The sequence below is a fragment of the Capsella rubella genome, unplaced genomic scaffold (genome assembly GCF_000375325.1).
Source record: "Capsella rubella cultivar Monte Gargano unplaced genomic scaffold, Caprub1_0 scaffold_7, whole genome shotgun sequence".
Taxonomy (NCBI): domain Eukaryota; kingdom Viridiplantae; phylum Streptophyta; class Magnoliopsida; order Brassicales; family Brassicaceae; genus Capsella; species Capsella rubella.
Window position 1 is genome coordinate 13,442,737 of NW_006238917.1, and position 17,316 is coordinate 13,460,052.

At 33.7% G+C, this 17,316-nt stretch overlaps 1 protein-coding gene and 1 long non-coding RNA gene across 2 annotated transcripts; both read right to left on the reverse strand.

Annotated features, from left to right (window-relative positions):
- Positions 1 to 1,201: 1,201 nt before the first annotated feature.
- Positions 1,202 to 3,700, reverse strand: LOC17880776 (transmembrane 9 superfamily member 11). Its single transcript, XM_006283188.2, has 2 exons — positions 3,614 to 3,700; positions 1,202 to 3,454 (listed from the first exon to the last, which is right to left on the reverse strand). The coding sequence occupies exon 2, from the start codon at positions 3,450 to 3,452 to the stop codon at positions 1,476 to 1,478; it is 1,977 nt and encodes a 658-aa protein (XP_006283250.2). The 5' UTR covers positions 3,453 to 3,454; positions 3,614 to 3,700; the 3' UTR covers positions 1,202 to 1,475.
- Positions 3,701 to 13,390: 9,690 nt separating this feature from the next.
- On the reverse strand, positions 13,391 to 14,780 carry LOC111829565. The gene is made up of 3 exons (XR_002832937.1): positions 14,677 to 14,780; positions 14,383 to 14,536; positions 13,391 to 13,600 (listed from the first exon to the last, which is right to left on the reverse strand). It is a non-coding gene; the product is annotated as an uncharacterized LOC111829565 (long non-coding RNA).
- Positions 14,781 to 17,316: the final 2,536 nt, after the last annotated feature.

Genomic DNA, 17,316 nt, shown 5'->3' on the forward strand with positions numbered 1-17,316 from the left:
TTTGTTATTGGGCTCTGTTAAATCACATATATATCTCTTGTAACTTTGTTGGTTTATAATCAATGAAGCTGTTGTTGTCGACAAAAAAAAAAACCGTCAGTTAACTGTACAGTTAACCGCTCGGTTAACCGTACATTTAAAATTATTAAAATAAATTGAAATTATAATTATAACTGCATATGATGAAAATACACATCGAATGTTTGAATAAGATTTTAACCTTATTAAAAGCAATACAACAAGTTGAACTCGTAAGTAATCAAAACATTTCATACTAAACTATTTATAATTTTATTTCTGTATATATTTGATGTTGAGTTTCTCAATTTTGATCCAATACCCATATTTAACTAATTCACTATAAATATTTGAATCACGTATATTTTGTACTTGTAAAATAAATAGTATTTCTTATATTATTTTATTATTATTATAAAGTTCAAAATATAAAATTTTGTCTCTAATATTAATAATATAATAATTATCAAATAACCGTAACCGTATTTAACTGTAACCGTAATTAACCGTAACCATATATAACCGTAACCGTCTTAACCGTATAAATAATAGTTGAGGTTATGGTAAAAAATATATATAACCGTTAATCGGTAGTTAACCATAACCGCATTAACCGTAACCGTGGTCATGCCTATATATAGCCAAAGTCTCATGGAATCACCCCTATGTAATCAAAACGAAACGAAATCAAAATTAATCGTGAGAATTTTTGATAAATACCTCTTTTGGTGTACTCCTTTTTAAAAATACCCCTCTTTTCTATCCATTTTTAAAACTACCCCTTTTCAAATATGAAAAATTATAAACTTTTATATGGTGGATAAGGTACATCAAGATCATCATTACTATTGGAGACTTAATCCAAATATTTAGCAAGTTTTAAAAGTTCTAAACGGCATTTATATGGTTTTTATAAGGTTTTTAAAAAGTTTACAAAGTTTTTATAAGCTTTTTATATCATTTTAAAATAATATTTATACGGTACTTATGAAATATATATATATATATATATATTTACATACATGTAAAGATAATTTGTGTCTATAAATATAAGTTTATACATATGTTTTTCATAAATTTCAAATTTTATAGTGACTTTTTGATCAAATTAGAAAGAGTAGTATTTTTAAAAAGTGGTAATGGAAAAAAGGTATTTTTGAAATTACTCCGTTAATCTTCAATATTAAGGAACAAATAAACATTTTTAAGTTCAGAGGCCTTACCATAAAAAGATGCAACAAAATTTTAAATTAAAATAAAAAAAGAAAGAAAGAGGAAACAAACATTCCTACACGAAACGACGACGAATAAAGAAAATTTGAAGCTTCGATATTAAACCCTTACACATCCTTGTTGGAGCAAACTATATGACTTGATTGAAGCCTTTGCTCTAACAGTATTCGTTCTCTCCAAAAAGTTAATCAATCTCTCTGAGCCGTAAGCCTCTGGTCTGATCCTTAGTCAAGTTTCACCGACGAAAACAAGTAGTGCACGAACCAGAAGGACGAGAGGAAACCAATGGTACCTGTTGCGAGCATGATAGCCAAGACCATAAAGAGAGAGTAGCCGAGGTAAAGAGTTGCTGAAACAGGTCCACTCAAGCTTTTGAGGTCAAAGACGAGATAATTTATCGAGTATATGAAGATGTAGATTGCAACGGATCCTGATGCAAAGAAGGATTTCCACCACCATTTATAGTCTTCAACACACAGGTGCATGTATGTTAGCACTAGGGAAACCTCGGCACACACTACCACAAGAAGGATCATGACAACAAAAAGGAATCCAAAGACATAGTAGACACGCCCCATCCAGATGCTGGACATGATGAAGAAAAGTTCGATGAAGAGGGTCCCAAATGGAAGTGTTCCAGCGCCAAGAACCAGAAGCCATGATGGGTACTTCTGAGCTGGGATTTCCCGAGGAATTTGGTTGGTTCGAACTGGGAATTCAATGTGTGGAGCCTTGGCTCCAAAGTAACCGCCGATAAGAGTGAGAGGAACAGAGATGCAAAACCACAGGAGGATGAGGATAACAAATAGAGAGAAAGGAATGGCTCCAGTACTATGGCTACCCCATAGAAGGAAGTTGAGCGTTGTAAGGATCAGAAACGCGATACCCGGGAAAAAGCAAGCAGCTTTCCATGCAACAGACATCCATCCACGGTGATCGCCGCAGCCAATTGTCCTCCAGAGACGAACAGAAACATAACCAGCTGCAATGCCAAGAATCATGTAGAAGAAGAGCATACCCGTAATAAGTGTTCCACGTGAAGCTGGTGACATGAACCCAAGAGCCGCAAACAAAATGGTAACAACTGCCATGCCAAGAATCTGAACTCCGTCACCAACCATGACACACAAAAGCGAGGCGTTTGATGGAGCACGAAAAACATCACCCACGACAAGCTTCCACCCAGATAACTCTTCGTTCATCTGAGCTTGAGCCTCCTTGTCAAGCTCCTCATAACGGGTCAAATCCCGCCTAACAGTCCTCAAGAATATCACAAGAACAATACCAGCCAAGAAAGTGATTACCATAAGAGAATTTAAAATCGAGAACCAATGAACCTTCGAACCCTCCATCTTCAGATACGCATCCCACCTAGATGGCCATTTGATATCACTCTCCTCAAAACTAACTTCATACGAGAACACAATAGACTGACCTTCCTTAACAGCCATAGAAACACTATTGGAATCACATTTAATCGGAGTCGTGTATCTTTCATACATTTTCAACTTCTTCGTCGACTCACCATTATGAGCAAAATTACAAGGTACCACCTCAAACCCAACAACCATATACCCAGGAACATCAGAATCTTTCTTCCCAATCGTCGGAATCACCTCAGCTGCATCCCCAGTACCCATCACACGCGCCACATTAGCAGCCTCTTCATACTTGTGAACAAGAACCTTAAACTTCAAGTGGTTAAAAACATAATAAACATCCTGAAGCTTAATCCCAACAGGGTACCCAGTCCACCTCAAAACATACCCATCTTTCTTAGTATACCGAATCGCCGGCAAGTTATCAAGCATAGGATTAACTTGATACATCTCATCAATCCTCTTCTTCAAAAGCTTAAAACTATCAGCAGACAACTTATCAGTCTGACAAAGAAAGATCTCACTCTCATTCTTAAACATTTTGAACCTATAAGGCGAATTCTCAATCCGATCTCCCATAAGAAGCTCACCTAAATTCTCAGCACTATCCTTAATCCCTTCAGAGGGTTTACAAAAAGGTAAACTATAATAGCTAAAGGGCATTTCAGTTTCGATTGAAGTAAGTGAATTCACCTTCACGTTCAAGTAATCACCAACTTCATACTTATGTGGGTAGCTTCCCGGAAGGTAAAAACCTAAACTTGATTGAACCACCGACAAAATCGCGACTACCCAGATCCCAAATCGATCCATCGAACTCATATCTGGATTTTACAAATCAAAGAACACACCTTTGTTAGTCAGATCCGGATCCGTTAATGGTTTAAGAAGAAGCTCAGATCTAGACAATATCGAGGAAGGAGAGAGAAGAATAAGTTTGGGAGATGATGAGATTTGTGGAAGAGGAGAAGATCGGAACTAACCTATTCCGGCGAAGAAGAGATTTGGCAGCGACGAAGTGAGAATTTCACGGTGAAGGAACGCATGAAGCTTTTTAATATAACACAACACCGACGCATGTTAAGAAAACTAAGTACGAAGTATGGACGAAACTACCCTCCACGACTCATAGTAATTACTAGAGTACTGCACCGTCGGTTTTGTATTTTTATTTATTTTACGTTAGAAAATAGGGATTTTAATGGGAATTAATTCACAGTCAAATTATAACAACATAGGCACAAATCCATTTTTAAAGTTACACCTAAATTATTTATGGATGCCAAAACAAAACAAAAAAAAACTAAATTATTAATGAAAAATAATTTGATAGAGATTAATGAGTAAAAGTTACTAGTTGTTCTATTTAAAAATCTCTATAATTAATTAATTAACTAGATTCAGATCCGTACGTACGTTTGATATTGATTTTTAACTTTGTTATCAGGTTTACAATATATTACGTACGCGTGTAGTTATGTTTGTAACATAATTATTAGGAATGTCATTAACATTTATGATTTAAACTTGTAGTAGTTTAATATCTGATTTGTTTTTATTTCGATTTAGACAAAAGAATAATTAGATATGTTTTGTTATCAATAAAGACAACCACAATTAAAAGAAAAATAGTAACAGAAAAATGGTTTGTCTATTATGGGACATAAAATTTGTCTCATCCTATATATGTCACTAGGTTTAAACCCACGGTATGCCGCGGGAAAATTTTTATTATTATATTTTTTATTTCATAAGTTGTATGTTGTATAGTATTTCTTTCTTTTTAGCATAGAATTTTATTATCATAATCAATAAAAGTTTTCTATCTCAAGTAACTATTTTAAATTAAATTAATTAGTATGTAGGTCTATCGGTGATATCGTTTGATCCAGAGGGGTTGGATGTGAAATTTTAGTTATACTTACAAATGAAATTGTTGGAAAATTAAAATTTATATATATTTTTAAGTTAATATATTTTTCATAATTCATAATCTCATATATTTATTATATAGTATTATAGTGGTTAAAATGTAGGGGAAGAATATAAGTTGTTTAGTCCACGATACACCGTAGATTAAAAACTTATAAATGGTTTAGATCACATTATTCTTATTTCAACATTCTATTATTTTTATTAAAAAAATAATGATTATTTAACATGTTCTATTATATGTGATCTAGGTTTGAACCCGGTAAACTGCAGAATAATGTTTGTATTTTATAATTTTTATGTTAGTAAATGTTATGAGATGATGGTTTATATAAAATACTAACGTATTATAAAAATATGTTTTATGGTAGTAATATGCAGGTTGATTAATTTAAAAGGAATAGTTGCGGACTTGCAGTGTACGTGCAAACCTTTGCGAAAACAGGAGGTTTGGTTCCATGCGTTATCTAATGTTTTTTTTTTTTTTTGTTGAGAATTAGTGTCAGTATATAGAATTTGATGATTATTTTTTATTGTGTCCTTGTTTTGGTAGATCTGAACATTGGTTTTAAACCAAGACATACTGCCAGTGAAATTTTTGTCTTTATATACAACTATGTTGGAATTTGAGATAATTCATCATATAACACACTAATGTTCCCGTTTAACCTATTGATCCGCAAGTACTAAATTTTTTTCGTCAAAATAATGTTTTGTCACATTAGCTTATTTAAACATCAAATTAAAACTTCTAATATTTTATCAAGGTAAAGTGTAAAATTTTGTAATTAAAATCTATATAGTATTTGTTATTTCTAGTTCAAGTTCAAACTTTAACTCGTGTTACAATGTGTAATTTAGTATTACGATTACATATTAACTTACCTTGATAAAATATTAGAAGTTTGGTTTGGTTTTCTTGTATTACAAGTCTACAATTTTCTAATTTACAGATTTTAATTAGAAAATTGTAGATTTGTAATTTTGTTTGGTTTTCTTGGTGATTAGGTTAGTAAACTTGCATTCTTAGTCGATTATGGTGTTAAGCATGAATAGGCAATATTGAATTGTGGGTATAATGCTAATTTTTGGATTAGATTTGTTGAGACAATATTTTTTTCGATTGGTGCAGTCAGTACTACTAGGAACAACTATGTTTCTGGGCAATTTAAGTCCTTCGATTTGAACAACTAGTACTACTACGGACAACTATGCTGCTGGGAAATTAAGGTTTTTTTTTTTTTTTTTTTAGGTGACAATGAAAAGCAGTTTATCAGTCATACACTTTGATTATGAGAGGTATTATTCAAGTGTAGGAGAAGATGTACGATGGATTTCAAAAGAAGATAGAATGTACTATTTTCTCATGAAGACATCAATTCGTGAGGTATCATATTTTGGTTTGGTTGAAAAAATATGCAACAAGATGAGAGTAGATGAGGCTATAACTCAGCTTAAGATTAGTTATCTTCCATTACTATTAATGGAACGTAAGAAACCAAATGACATTCGAGACGATGAAGATTTTGTGTGTTACTTAAATCAAGTGAATAAAGAAGGGTATAGAAGTGTTTTGCATGTGGAGGTTACCAATATCGTTGAAGAAAATCAGAGGACTGAGGAAAATCACGGATTTAAGCAAGGTTCAAGAGAATATTTGGTTAGGGAAGTTGTTCCTAGTAATGAAGAGATTCTTCCAATTTGTAAAGCGGATAATAGCGAAATTCTTTACCTAGGGGAACCTTCATAACAAAATGAGGTGGTGGAGCATGATGGAAAAGATTATAATGTGGATAATCTTGAAATGTTTAAAGATATTGGTGTAGAGAGAAATGAGTCTGTATGTATTGCATGGGAGGATGGTCTTAATATCAAAGTAGGTCAAGAATTTGGAAGCAAAAAAGTAGTGCATAATTTAGTTGAAATGGCTGGCCATAAGAACTGTTTTGAGTTTGATGTAATCAAGTCAGATCTAACAAGATACGTGGTTAAAAGTACAAGCTGCGACGTGTAATACGTCCGAGTGTTTTTCTATTAGAACTCACAAGAAGATTCAAACGTGCTCTCGGACAACTTCAAGTACAAGTGTAAATAGAAGGAATGGCACACCAAGGATAGTTACTTTTATTTTGGCAGAAGATTATCTAGGTAAGTTTCACACGCCAAGTCCAAAAAAAAATTTGGCAGAAGATTATTCAGTGTCATACTCTACCGCATGGAGAGGGAAAAAACAAGCTGCTAGTGAAATTTGTGGTACTGCCGAGGATAGTTTTATGCTTTTGCATTCTTATTTGTTCATGTTAAGAAAGATGAATCTTGATACAATTTCATATGTGGAAGTGGATAAGGAAAATAAATTTCTATACTTGTTCTTTGTGTTGGGAGCTTGCATTGATGGTCTTTGTGTGATGAGAAAGGTAATAAATGATGATGCAATCCACCTTAAGACTTCACATGGTGGAGTACTCATTTTCGCTACTGCTCAAGATCCAAATCATCACCACTATCCGATAGCTTTTGGTGTAGTCGATGCTAAGAATAATTTAAGTTGGGCTTGGTTTTTCAATAAGCTAGAAACGGTTGTACCAGATGATCATGAAATGGTGTTTGTTGTGGATAGAAACCACAGCCTCATGAAGTCAATAGGTGAGATATATCCATTGTCTCAACATAGATGTTGTATCTTCCACTTGTCTCAGAATGTGTTAGGAAGTGTTTTTGGAGTCAAGAAAGAAACAGTTGTAGTGAAGTTCAGGGAGTATGCTCGGGCTTATACTGAGGCTGAGTTCTTACGTCTTTACGGTGACTTCTCGTCTATGTATCCTTCTTCACGTGCGTACCTAGATAAAATCACTAAAGTGAAAAAGGGGGCAAGATATAACTTTCCAGGTGAAAGGTACAATATAGACACTACCAATTGTGTTGAATCTATTAATAGTGTTTTTAAAGATGTAAGGAAGCTTTCACTATTACCAATGATATATGTGATTGTTCAGAAACTTGCTGATTGGTTTAACAAACATAGGAAGGCTTCTTTAGAAATTACGAATGGGCAGAAATTAGTTCCTTTTGTGGAAAACAAACTCCATACAAGTTGTGCGGAAGCAAAACTGCTGCCAGTGCTGGAGTTAAATAGTTATCGACTTGAATACAGTGTGACTGGACGTGATGGTATTAAATATTTGGTAGATTTTAAAACAAAAACTTGCAGCTGTAAGCGGTTTGATATAAATAGATATCCATGTGTGCATATAATAGCTGCTGCAAGAGAAGCAAAGAAGAACGCAGCGCCTGATCTGGAGTTACATCACTTGGCCTCAAAATTTTATTGGATTGAACTTTGGGTTTTAGCGTATTACAAGACAATTTATCCGGTTCTACATATATCTTAATGGACTGTTCCCGATCAGATAAAATCTTTGTTTGCCTCACCTCCAGACTATGAAGTAAAACAAGGAAGGAGACAAGAAAAATGGTTTAAATCTGCTGGAGAATATCGACAAAGGAAACCAAAGCAAAAGACTAACAGCTTGTACGAGTGGTGCAACTGAGTACAACTGAAAAACTATGAGCTAAATATTTCCATTATTTAATCTATTTTCAAGAATGACGGCGCCTAAATAGTGTATGTTGCCAAACTTTTAATATATTTTATAAAATGACGGTGTCAAGTTTATATATTCTTTTTTTTTGCCAAATTACAGAACATGTGAATAAATAAATAAAAACTCCAGCACACGTGGGTTACTATTGATACAAAACCAATAACAATAACATAGTTGTACCTAAAACCAAAGATTTATATAGAAATTGACAAAGTTGTATCTGATCGTATCAGTTGTACCTAATACCAAAATACAAACAAAATAAGAAGAATGACAACATACAAACACAACAACCATAAATACTAACTTATCTAAGTTATCAAACATACAAAATATGTATCATTTCTTCTCCTTGTTCTTTTTCTTCTTTTTTTCTTCCGTAAAAGGCGAACTTACATGAATTGAAGGCTTGATTTTCCTCTTCGGTGCCAAGTGACATTTTTTCTTAGCACATTGCTTAAACTTCTGTTTTTTCTTTTGTATAACACATTTATCACCACCACTCGTGTCCACACCAACAGCCGCAATCTTCTCATCTGCCACAGTCTCATCACTAGCCATTGTATCATCACCATCTATCTCTTCACCAGCCATAATCTCATCACCAACCATCTTAACACCATCATTCTCATTACCGGCAAATGATTCATCACCAACCATATTAACACCATCATTTTCATAACCAGCCACAGTACCATCACCAAACATGTCTTCATCATCACTAGACAAGGTATTATCATCAACCATCTCCTCCTCATCAACAGTTTCATCACCAACCATGGTCTCACTACCAGTCCTTATATCATCATCACGAGCCACAACATCATCACTACCCATCTCTTCACCAGTCCTCATATCATCATCACCAGCCATCTCTCTACGAGTCCTCATATCATCATCACCAGCCATCTCTCTACCTGTGCTCATATTATCATCACCAACATCCTTATCACCAGCCACAATATCATCATCAACCATCTCACATGAATTTATCATGTTATTAGTCGTCTCACCAGGTACTTCCTCTTCTCCATCTTTTCTTTTTTTCTTTCCTAACAATTTCTTCTTCTCTCGGAAACTCTGAGTCTTTCCATGTTAAATTAACTGCTTCTCTGGCTGAAAAATTATGATCATAATCCCTTGGCATGTTTACATAACTTTCAACATCTGCCAGTCTTGCTTTAATATCCTTAAGCTCATCTGCCATTGGTTTCATCATCCTCTTCATCATCAATTGTTCGGGTAGCTGCGGCTCCTCCATATATTCAGATGCTGGAATATTTTCTTGTTCTGTCACTTCCATAATTTCAACTGCTGGGAAATCTTCTCCAAATCCTCGAGAAGTAACATCTAACTTATACAGATCCTTCCACCAAATTTTCTTTTGATGTACATCGAGACATTCGTTCCACGCATCAGTAATAGGGTCAAATAAGTCTTAACTAGCTCTATAATGTCAAGCAAAAGAGCTTCCTCAGCTGCTGATGGTTTTAGGATACTAATGATGTCCTACAAAGGACAATAAAACAAAGGTTATCACAATTTCTATGTTTTAATTAACTACTACAAAACAAGTTCTTACTTTGTCCAAAAATAAAAATACAAAAATAAGTTCTTACATTAGTTGTTCCTAGTGCTTCATTTAGTTGATCAAGTGGAAAACATGTCATGCCATTATCTTTGAATTTCCTCTTGCGCATCAGTGGACATCCATCCTTAGCGCCTCTTACACTTTCTTAAGAGGTTTCTACTGCTTTCAAGTTATTCACTATCTTTAGAACGAAGGGATATATGCTATCATACTTTCTCCTTCTATTATTACCGTGCATATAAAGTATAAGACAACCACTTGCAAGCGATCTCCAGCACATTTACCATCCATTGACGCCAGCTTTCTTTCCAAATCCTTCACAGTTATTTTTGTATATCCAAATACCCTCTCCATAAATTCATAGTTACCAAAATTCTCAGCATTATAATCTGACTCATACTCATGGCAATCAAAACAAGTGATGATAGCATGTTCTCTCATTGAATAGCGTATTGGAGTGCTATTCACCACGAACCAGCATACCCTCTTCTTTTGTGTAGAAGCAGTCCGAAGAAGGAGCATCCACATACTGGTCATCTTATTATTCCTTGCCTAGCCAAGTGCCCTATATGCTTGAACTACTTGTGCTTTGTAAACCATTCTATTTCTGACTTGTCTAGCTTTTCTAAGGCCTTCAGCGTCTTAGTAATGCGACACCTTGTTGATAATTTGTAACTCTTTCCATACTCGTTGTGACTAAAGAAAAAGTTTTCAGGTTGAAGTGGTTATGTGTCGTCTTCCATATTCATCTTTACTTCATGCAATACAAACAGCAAATTACAAAAAGAAATTACTCACATAATAGTTGTACCTATTAGTACACAATAAATAAGCTCTCACAAAAACTCATAACATAATCAAATTTGATTCACACATTTTTCACACTTCACAAAAGCTCTCATTATCTACATAATTCTAGCTACAACACTAGATAAGGAAAAGTAACAATGAGCTGACAACATGAACCAGCAAAATCAGCGAAGCTTTTAAGAAAATGCCACACAAAACTCAAAAATTCAACACTCACACAAACTCAAAAACCCAACACTCAAATCCGTTTCACACAATTCACAAAACTAAACTCAATACTATCAATCAAAAAGGGGGACCAATCAAACAAGATACAAAGACAACAGAGAAAATAAAGCTTACCCTCAATTCTCACGGGCAGTGACAGTGGATTTCTCATGGCAAAACTCGCTGAAGTTTGAACAAGACAAAAAAAAGGAAGATTTTGCTGAGTAATGTTCCATAAAGAAGAATCAAATAAGCTTCCAAAGAAAATAAGAAGGATGCTAGAGAGAAATGAGAGAAGAGGGAAGAACGAAGCTCGTCTGCGGCGAGAGTGTTTGTGTTTTCGTCTCCGACAGAGGGAAAAAGAAAGAATAGCGTGGTGAAGGAAAATGGAAAATTGGGAAATTAGGGCTTTCAACTTGGAATTTGAGAATAAAGGGTCGATGGTTAGATTGTAAATATCACATTTTATCTGATTCAATTGTCTTTTACTAATGACTTGATCTATTTCCACAATATCATTTTGATTTGTATTGGATTGGATTATAAATTGTTTTAAATAGGTCTTATTAACTTATTAAATTCGGTTATGGATTTACATGTCCATTATTTTATTCCAAGATAACGAAACTCGTATGTGCTCAATTCTACAAATGATCTGACGAAATTGTGGGTGGACTTTAAAAATTACCCCTGATCGATTTGTTAATTCTTCTTCCTTAATTTAGAGGATAATTTTGTCAAATTTTCAGTGTGTACTTCTCTTTTAATTATAAGAAGATGTTTTGCACGTCATAACCGTGGTTTGAATAATAATTTACTTATTTTAGATTTTATATTTTAGTACAATAGATAGGAAAATATGTAATATATTTACATAGGTATAACATTTATAGCATATACATATATTGGTTTATTTTAATCAAGTTTGTGATTGTTTGCAATAATAATTGTTTCACCATTAATTTCAGATCGACATGATAACAGATCCGTATCCCGTGTGAACCAGATTAGTGATCAGTTAAATTTCTATTAAACACATGAACTATCAAACCGAATAAAACAATTAAAAAACATTGAAACTTGTTTTTTTCGTTTTTATTTTCCAAAAAGGAAAATGATATACATATTTTAAGTTATCATACTGAAAATATTGAAACATGTGTTGAAAACTAATAAATTAATTGAATATTTCGATATCTCGATGAATGCTCTAGATTCAGAAAGATAAAGGGACCCAAAGTAGAAATAGAGGGTTATAAATTTTCCATTTCATTGGGTGGGGAAAACAAATCAAAATTTCGATATGATACAACCTTATCTTTTTTTTAGTTGGGAAATGAAGGCGGAATCGATCTGAACCAAACCGTCCAATGAAGAATAAGAGGAAAGCAATGTGTCGATGGCGTGCAAAGCGCATGCATGCACAGAGAAAAATAATATTTATAATGATTTACACATCTCGGTTACAATATTTCTTTCTATTGCGCCTAAAATCTCTATTTCTTCTAATATTGCGTGTTTCTATATATGGTTCCTATGAAAGTATAATACATCAAATTTTCATTTTGCTGTAGAATTACTTCTATGATCTTTGGAGCACTGGTCGGCATGACCCAAAGCTCATATTCAGTTGGATATGTAAGTTATATCCGTTCTTGTTTCAGACATGGAAACATAGAAAAAATTTCAATCTTTACAAATGTTTATTTTTATTTGGGGATTTGGACAAATAACCTTTCCATGATACCTTTTTCTACAAATACCCTCTCTATGTGTCCATTTTCAAAAATACCCTTTTCAATGTACAAAATGACTAAATTACCCTCATTTAATATAACACATGATGTAGAAAGAAATATTCCTTCCAACAAAAAGAATATTCCTTCAAAAAAATTTATCCCCAAATTTTCCCGCAAAAGAATTTTCCGACAAAATTTCTCGCCAAAATTTTTCCGTCATTCCTCAAAAACCGTTTAAAAACCTTGTAAATATTTTAAAACCCTTAAAAAACCGTGTAAATATTTTAAACCCCTTAAAAATCCTTTAAAAACTTTCGTAAACGCTACAAGAAAACACGGTTTTGGCGACTACGTTAATAGTAGGAAAATAGTCGCTAAATGGTGATTTACGACTAAATAACGACTAATACGCATAGTCGTAAATCGACAGTCGCTAAAACATGTAGTCGTAAAAATAGTCGCTAAATAGCGACTGCATTACGACTAATGTTGGTAGTCGTAAAGTAGTCGTAGCGTAGTTACTAAATTAGTCGTAATTTAGCGACTACATTACGACTACGTTACAACTACTTTTACGACTACAGACATCAGTTGTAACGTAGTCACCAAAATTAGTGATTAATTTACGACTACACTACAACTACAATCATATTTATATTATATTTATGTGTTTATACAATATTGTATTTATATATATTATTTAGTAATCATACATATATTTGTTAATTATTTTTAAATATATTTAAATAATTAATAATATTTTTCAGAAGAATTGATATTAAAAATAAAACTATTCTATTTATTATTATGAAACCATTATTTTTTAAAAATGATATTACAAAATAAAATAAAAAATAAAAATTAATCATACTCCAAACAGAGAACATAACAAAAGAAAAAAAGATGAACATTTACATATATAATGGTTTGAACTTTGAAGCAAACTCTCAATTGCCTCGTATTCCTTATTTGAAGCCTTTTGTGTACCCTGCAGCAGTCTTGAATCTCAGTTTGATTTGTGCTTTTGAACACATTCTCATGATACTGCTTCAGCATTTTTATCTCCCTAATTGATGTTATCAAAAACTGCATCAAACAAATGATTCAGTAACCAATAAGGATATGTATTCAATGATTCAACTATCTCCTTTGAATCATACAGTCATAAGACACAAACACACACTCATTTCAGATTATATCAAATAAACACACAATGACACAAAAAACTGAAGAAAGATGAAGTGTATTTGTAGCATTAATTAACACCTAAACTGGATTGAATAAACACAAATAACATTGGTTAACAATTTCCCTTGGACTGCCCAACATGACGTTGTTGTATATGACGTTGTTTTCACAACAAGAGAGAATTTTCCCATGACCAGAGTGAACGTTCAGGTGGCAAGTAACCAAGCAAAAGCTGCAATGAGAAACATATTTCAATGGCCTGGATCATATCAGACTCTCAGCCGCAGATCTATGCATTGTTGCATTAACACAAAATAGATTCTGATTTGTAAACAAAACCAAAAATTATGATTATTGTAATGCCTACCTTCTAGAATCCTTTATACAATGACAAACATAGTGTACGATGATGTGCCTTGCAATAATCTATAGCTTGCTGTATTTAATAAATCTAATCCTACTTACCACCCAAAATATACATATTCACAAACACATGTAAACCATATAAATTGTACCAATCTAAGCCAAGAATCATAAACGAGTTTGTCAAATTGTAGTACTAAATTTCAGTTTATGTTGGTTATTACGTATTAGTCTTGTAAAACAAAAAAAAAAACTGAATCAAATCGTATACTGAATTAAGCAATTGACAATATAAATGCATACGTTTATATACATACCTCTTCAAGGATTTTCTTGTTGTAGGCAAGTAGAGTATCATTGTCGGATTTAAGAGACTCAAATTGTTTCTTGAGGGAGTCAAAATCTCTCTCGAGTTGACTCTTCTACCTAGTATGAATCTGCTGCTCTCCCATTTTGAAACCGAATTTCGATCTGCCTCAATCAAGGATATAAGCCATGATCTTTAGTGAATTCAAGCCAACCCCATTTCAATTTACGCAAGATATAGTGAAGTTTATACACCGTGAAGGTTAAATTCCACTAGAATTGATGAGATCTGAAAGAAATTGAACCTGAAGCTGTTGGACGGTGAAGGGCAGTGAAAATCTACGGTTGAGATTTACGATCCCGCAAGAGTGCTCTGTACCAGATCTATCAACTTGGGAGGATGAAAATGTTATAGGATTCCTTAGAGCATCATTATCAGCATAATTGCCAAGATGCATCTTATGGGATGAATATTATATAAATAATGTAATAGTTAAATTTAAGAACCAAACCAAATGTGATAGTTATTGGTTAAACCTGTTGGTTCTTAATTTTATAATAATAAAATAATATAAAATAAAATTATTAATTTATTTTTTTAATTATGAAAAAGAAAAATATATTAAAAAAAAAGATACAAACATCAAAGATACATAAACTCTTTAAAATTAAAAACATAAACTTAAAAAGATACAAAAATAGAAATTATAAACTTAGAAACGTTTTTAATCATTTGGAAGATGTCCAAATTTTGTCCATATATTCTCAATCAAATCCTCTTTTAATTGGTGATGTGCTTGTTTATCACGTATTCTTCTGCGACGATCACCTATACCGTCGAGATTTGTAGCCATATTGTTTGAAAACGTAATATCCGGGCCATCTTCTACGAATTCTTGGTCGTCAAAGAGAGTGTATGAATGTCGTTCATCTTCAACAATCATATTATGAAGTATGAGACATGCTCTGATAATGTAAGCGATTTTTTCTTTTTCCCATAGAAGATATGGATTCTTAACCATGGCGATTCTTGATTGAAGGACTCCAAATGCACGCTCAACATCTTTCCGTGCAGATTCTTGACGTTTTGCAAACAACGAATGTTTCGGGGTTTGTGGTAGTCGGATTGATTGAATAAATGTCGCCCAGTCGGGATAAATACCATCCGTAAGATAGTAAGTCATGTTATACTCCCTTCCGTTGACATAGTAGTTTGCTTGAGGGGCATGACCTTGTATAATGTCATTAAATACCGGTGATTGATCAAGAACATTTAAATCATTACATGTACCTGGTGCTCCAAAAAACGCGTGCCATATCCAGAGATCTTGTGAAGCAACCGCCTCCAAAACAATAGTTGGCTTTCCGGTTCCTCGAGAATACATACCTTTCCATGCGGTTGGACAACTTTTCCACCCCCAATGCATACAATCAATGCTTCCAACCATCCCTGGAAAACCCCTTTGTTCTCCAATATAAAGTAGTCTTTGGAGATCTTCTTCTGTAGGGCGCCTTAGATATTCATCGCCAAATAAGTCAACAATTCCCACGACAAAATTTTCCAAACACTTACGAGCCGTCGTTTGACCAAGACGTATATATTCGTCAACAGTGGCTGACCTCTTTGCTTATTCTACCCCATCTCTGCTTGCAATGATCTGGCAGTCGTCGTTCTGCACCATTCTTCACATGCTGACTAGCTCCATAATACTCAGAAATCCTTTGCCAAAAGGTGCCTGACCTTTGGTCATTGCCCACAATCACATCCTTTGATGTGTTAAGCCACCCATTAATCAACACTAGGTCATCTGAGGAGTTCCATTGCCTTCTCTCCCTATTAGCATTTGGGGTGGCTTGAGAAGGGTTTTGGCTGCGAGTAGGGTTTTGGCTGGGAGAAGGGTTTTGGCTAAGAGAAGGGTTTTGGCTAAGAGAAGGGTTTTGGCTAAGAGAAGGGTTTTGGCTTCCTTGAGATGTTTGTTGGCTAAAAGGTGGGAATTGGGTGGGAGGAGTAGAGCCAAAGTTGACATTTTGGGAGAAGCTGTCATAAGGAAAATTGTTTAAACTAAAGTACCCAGGTGAACCCCCATACGGATTGTTTGAATCCATTGTGACTGTTTAGTTTAAAAAGAAGCAAAAAGAAAGTTGAAAGAAGTAGCAAAACAGATGTCAAAGAAGAAGGAAAACAGAAGGTCAAACAAGGCACCAAAACTGAATGTCAAAGAAGAAGAAAACAGAAGGAGGAAAGCAGAAGCAAAACAGAAAGGTTGAAAGAAGTAGCAAAACAGACGTCTCAAAGTCGAAGAAGAACATATGTATAGCAAAACAGAAGGTCATAGAAAAAGGAAAACAGAAGGTCACAGTAGAAGCAAAACAGAAGGATCAAAGAAGAAGCCAAAAATAGAAGGATCAAAGGTAAAAGAAGAAGCAAAACAGATGGAGAAGAAGCAAAATAGAAGGATGAAAGAAGAAGGTAGATGGAAGGAGTTAATTTCTACAAAGTTCATAAAGAGACTTTGTAGAGTTATTACAGAAAGTTAAAGCAATGTATTACCTACTTCTATCAAATCACCATTCAAATATTAATGTAGCAAATAGTGCTCAACCATAATACAATGGTTTCTAATTATTAACAGTGAAGAATAAAGAAGATAGTTAAGTTTTAAGTGTAAATTTTAAGTTCTTCTAACTAGATCAATTCAAAACAATACAATGACTTATGTCAGAACAATATATATAACACAAATTCTTAGTTCACTAACCACCAGTCAGATGGATCTTCTATATATAAGACAATTTATGCAAGCATAGTTCAATTTAAGGTTTCAATGCTATTATATAAACAAATCTCATAAAGCTCCACAGACGGTTTACTTGAAACCAATGATAAACAAAGCTCATACAAATGACCTAAGGATTAAGATCAATATACAACAACAATTTATCAA

Excerpts from the sequence above, each read along its gene's own strand:
- LOC17880776 (XM_006283188.2), bottom strand. The coding sequence starts at position 3,452 with ATGAGTTCGATGGATCGATTTGGGATCTGGGTAGTCGCGATTTTGTCG.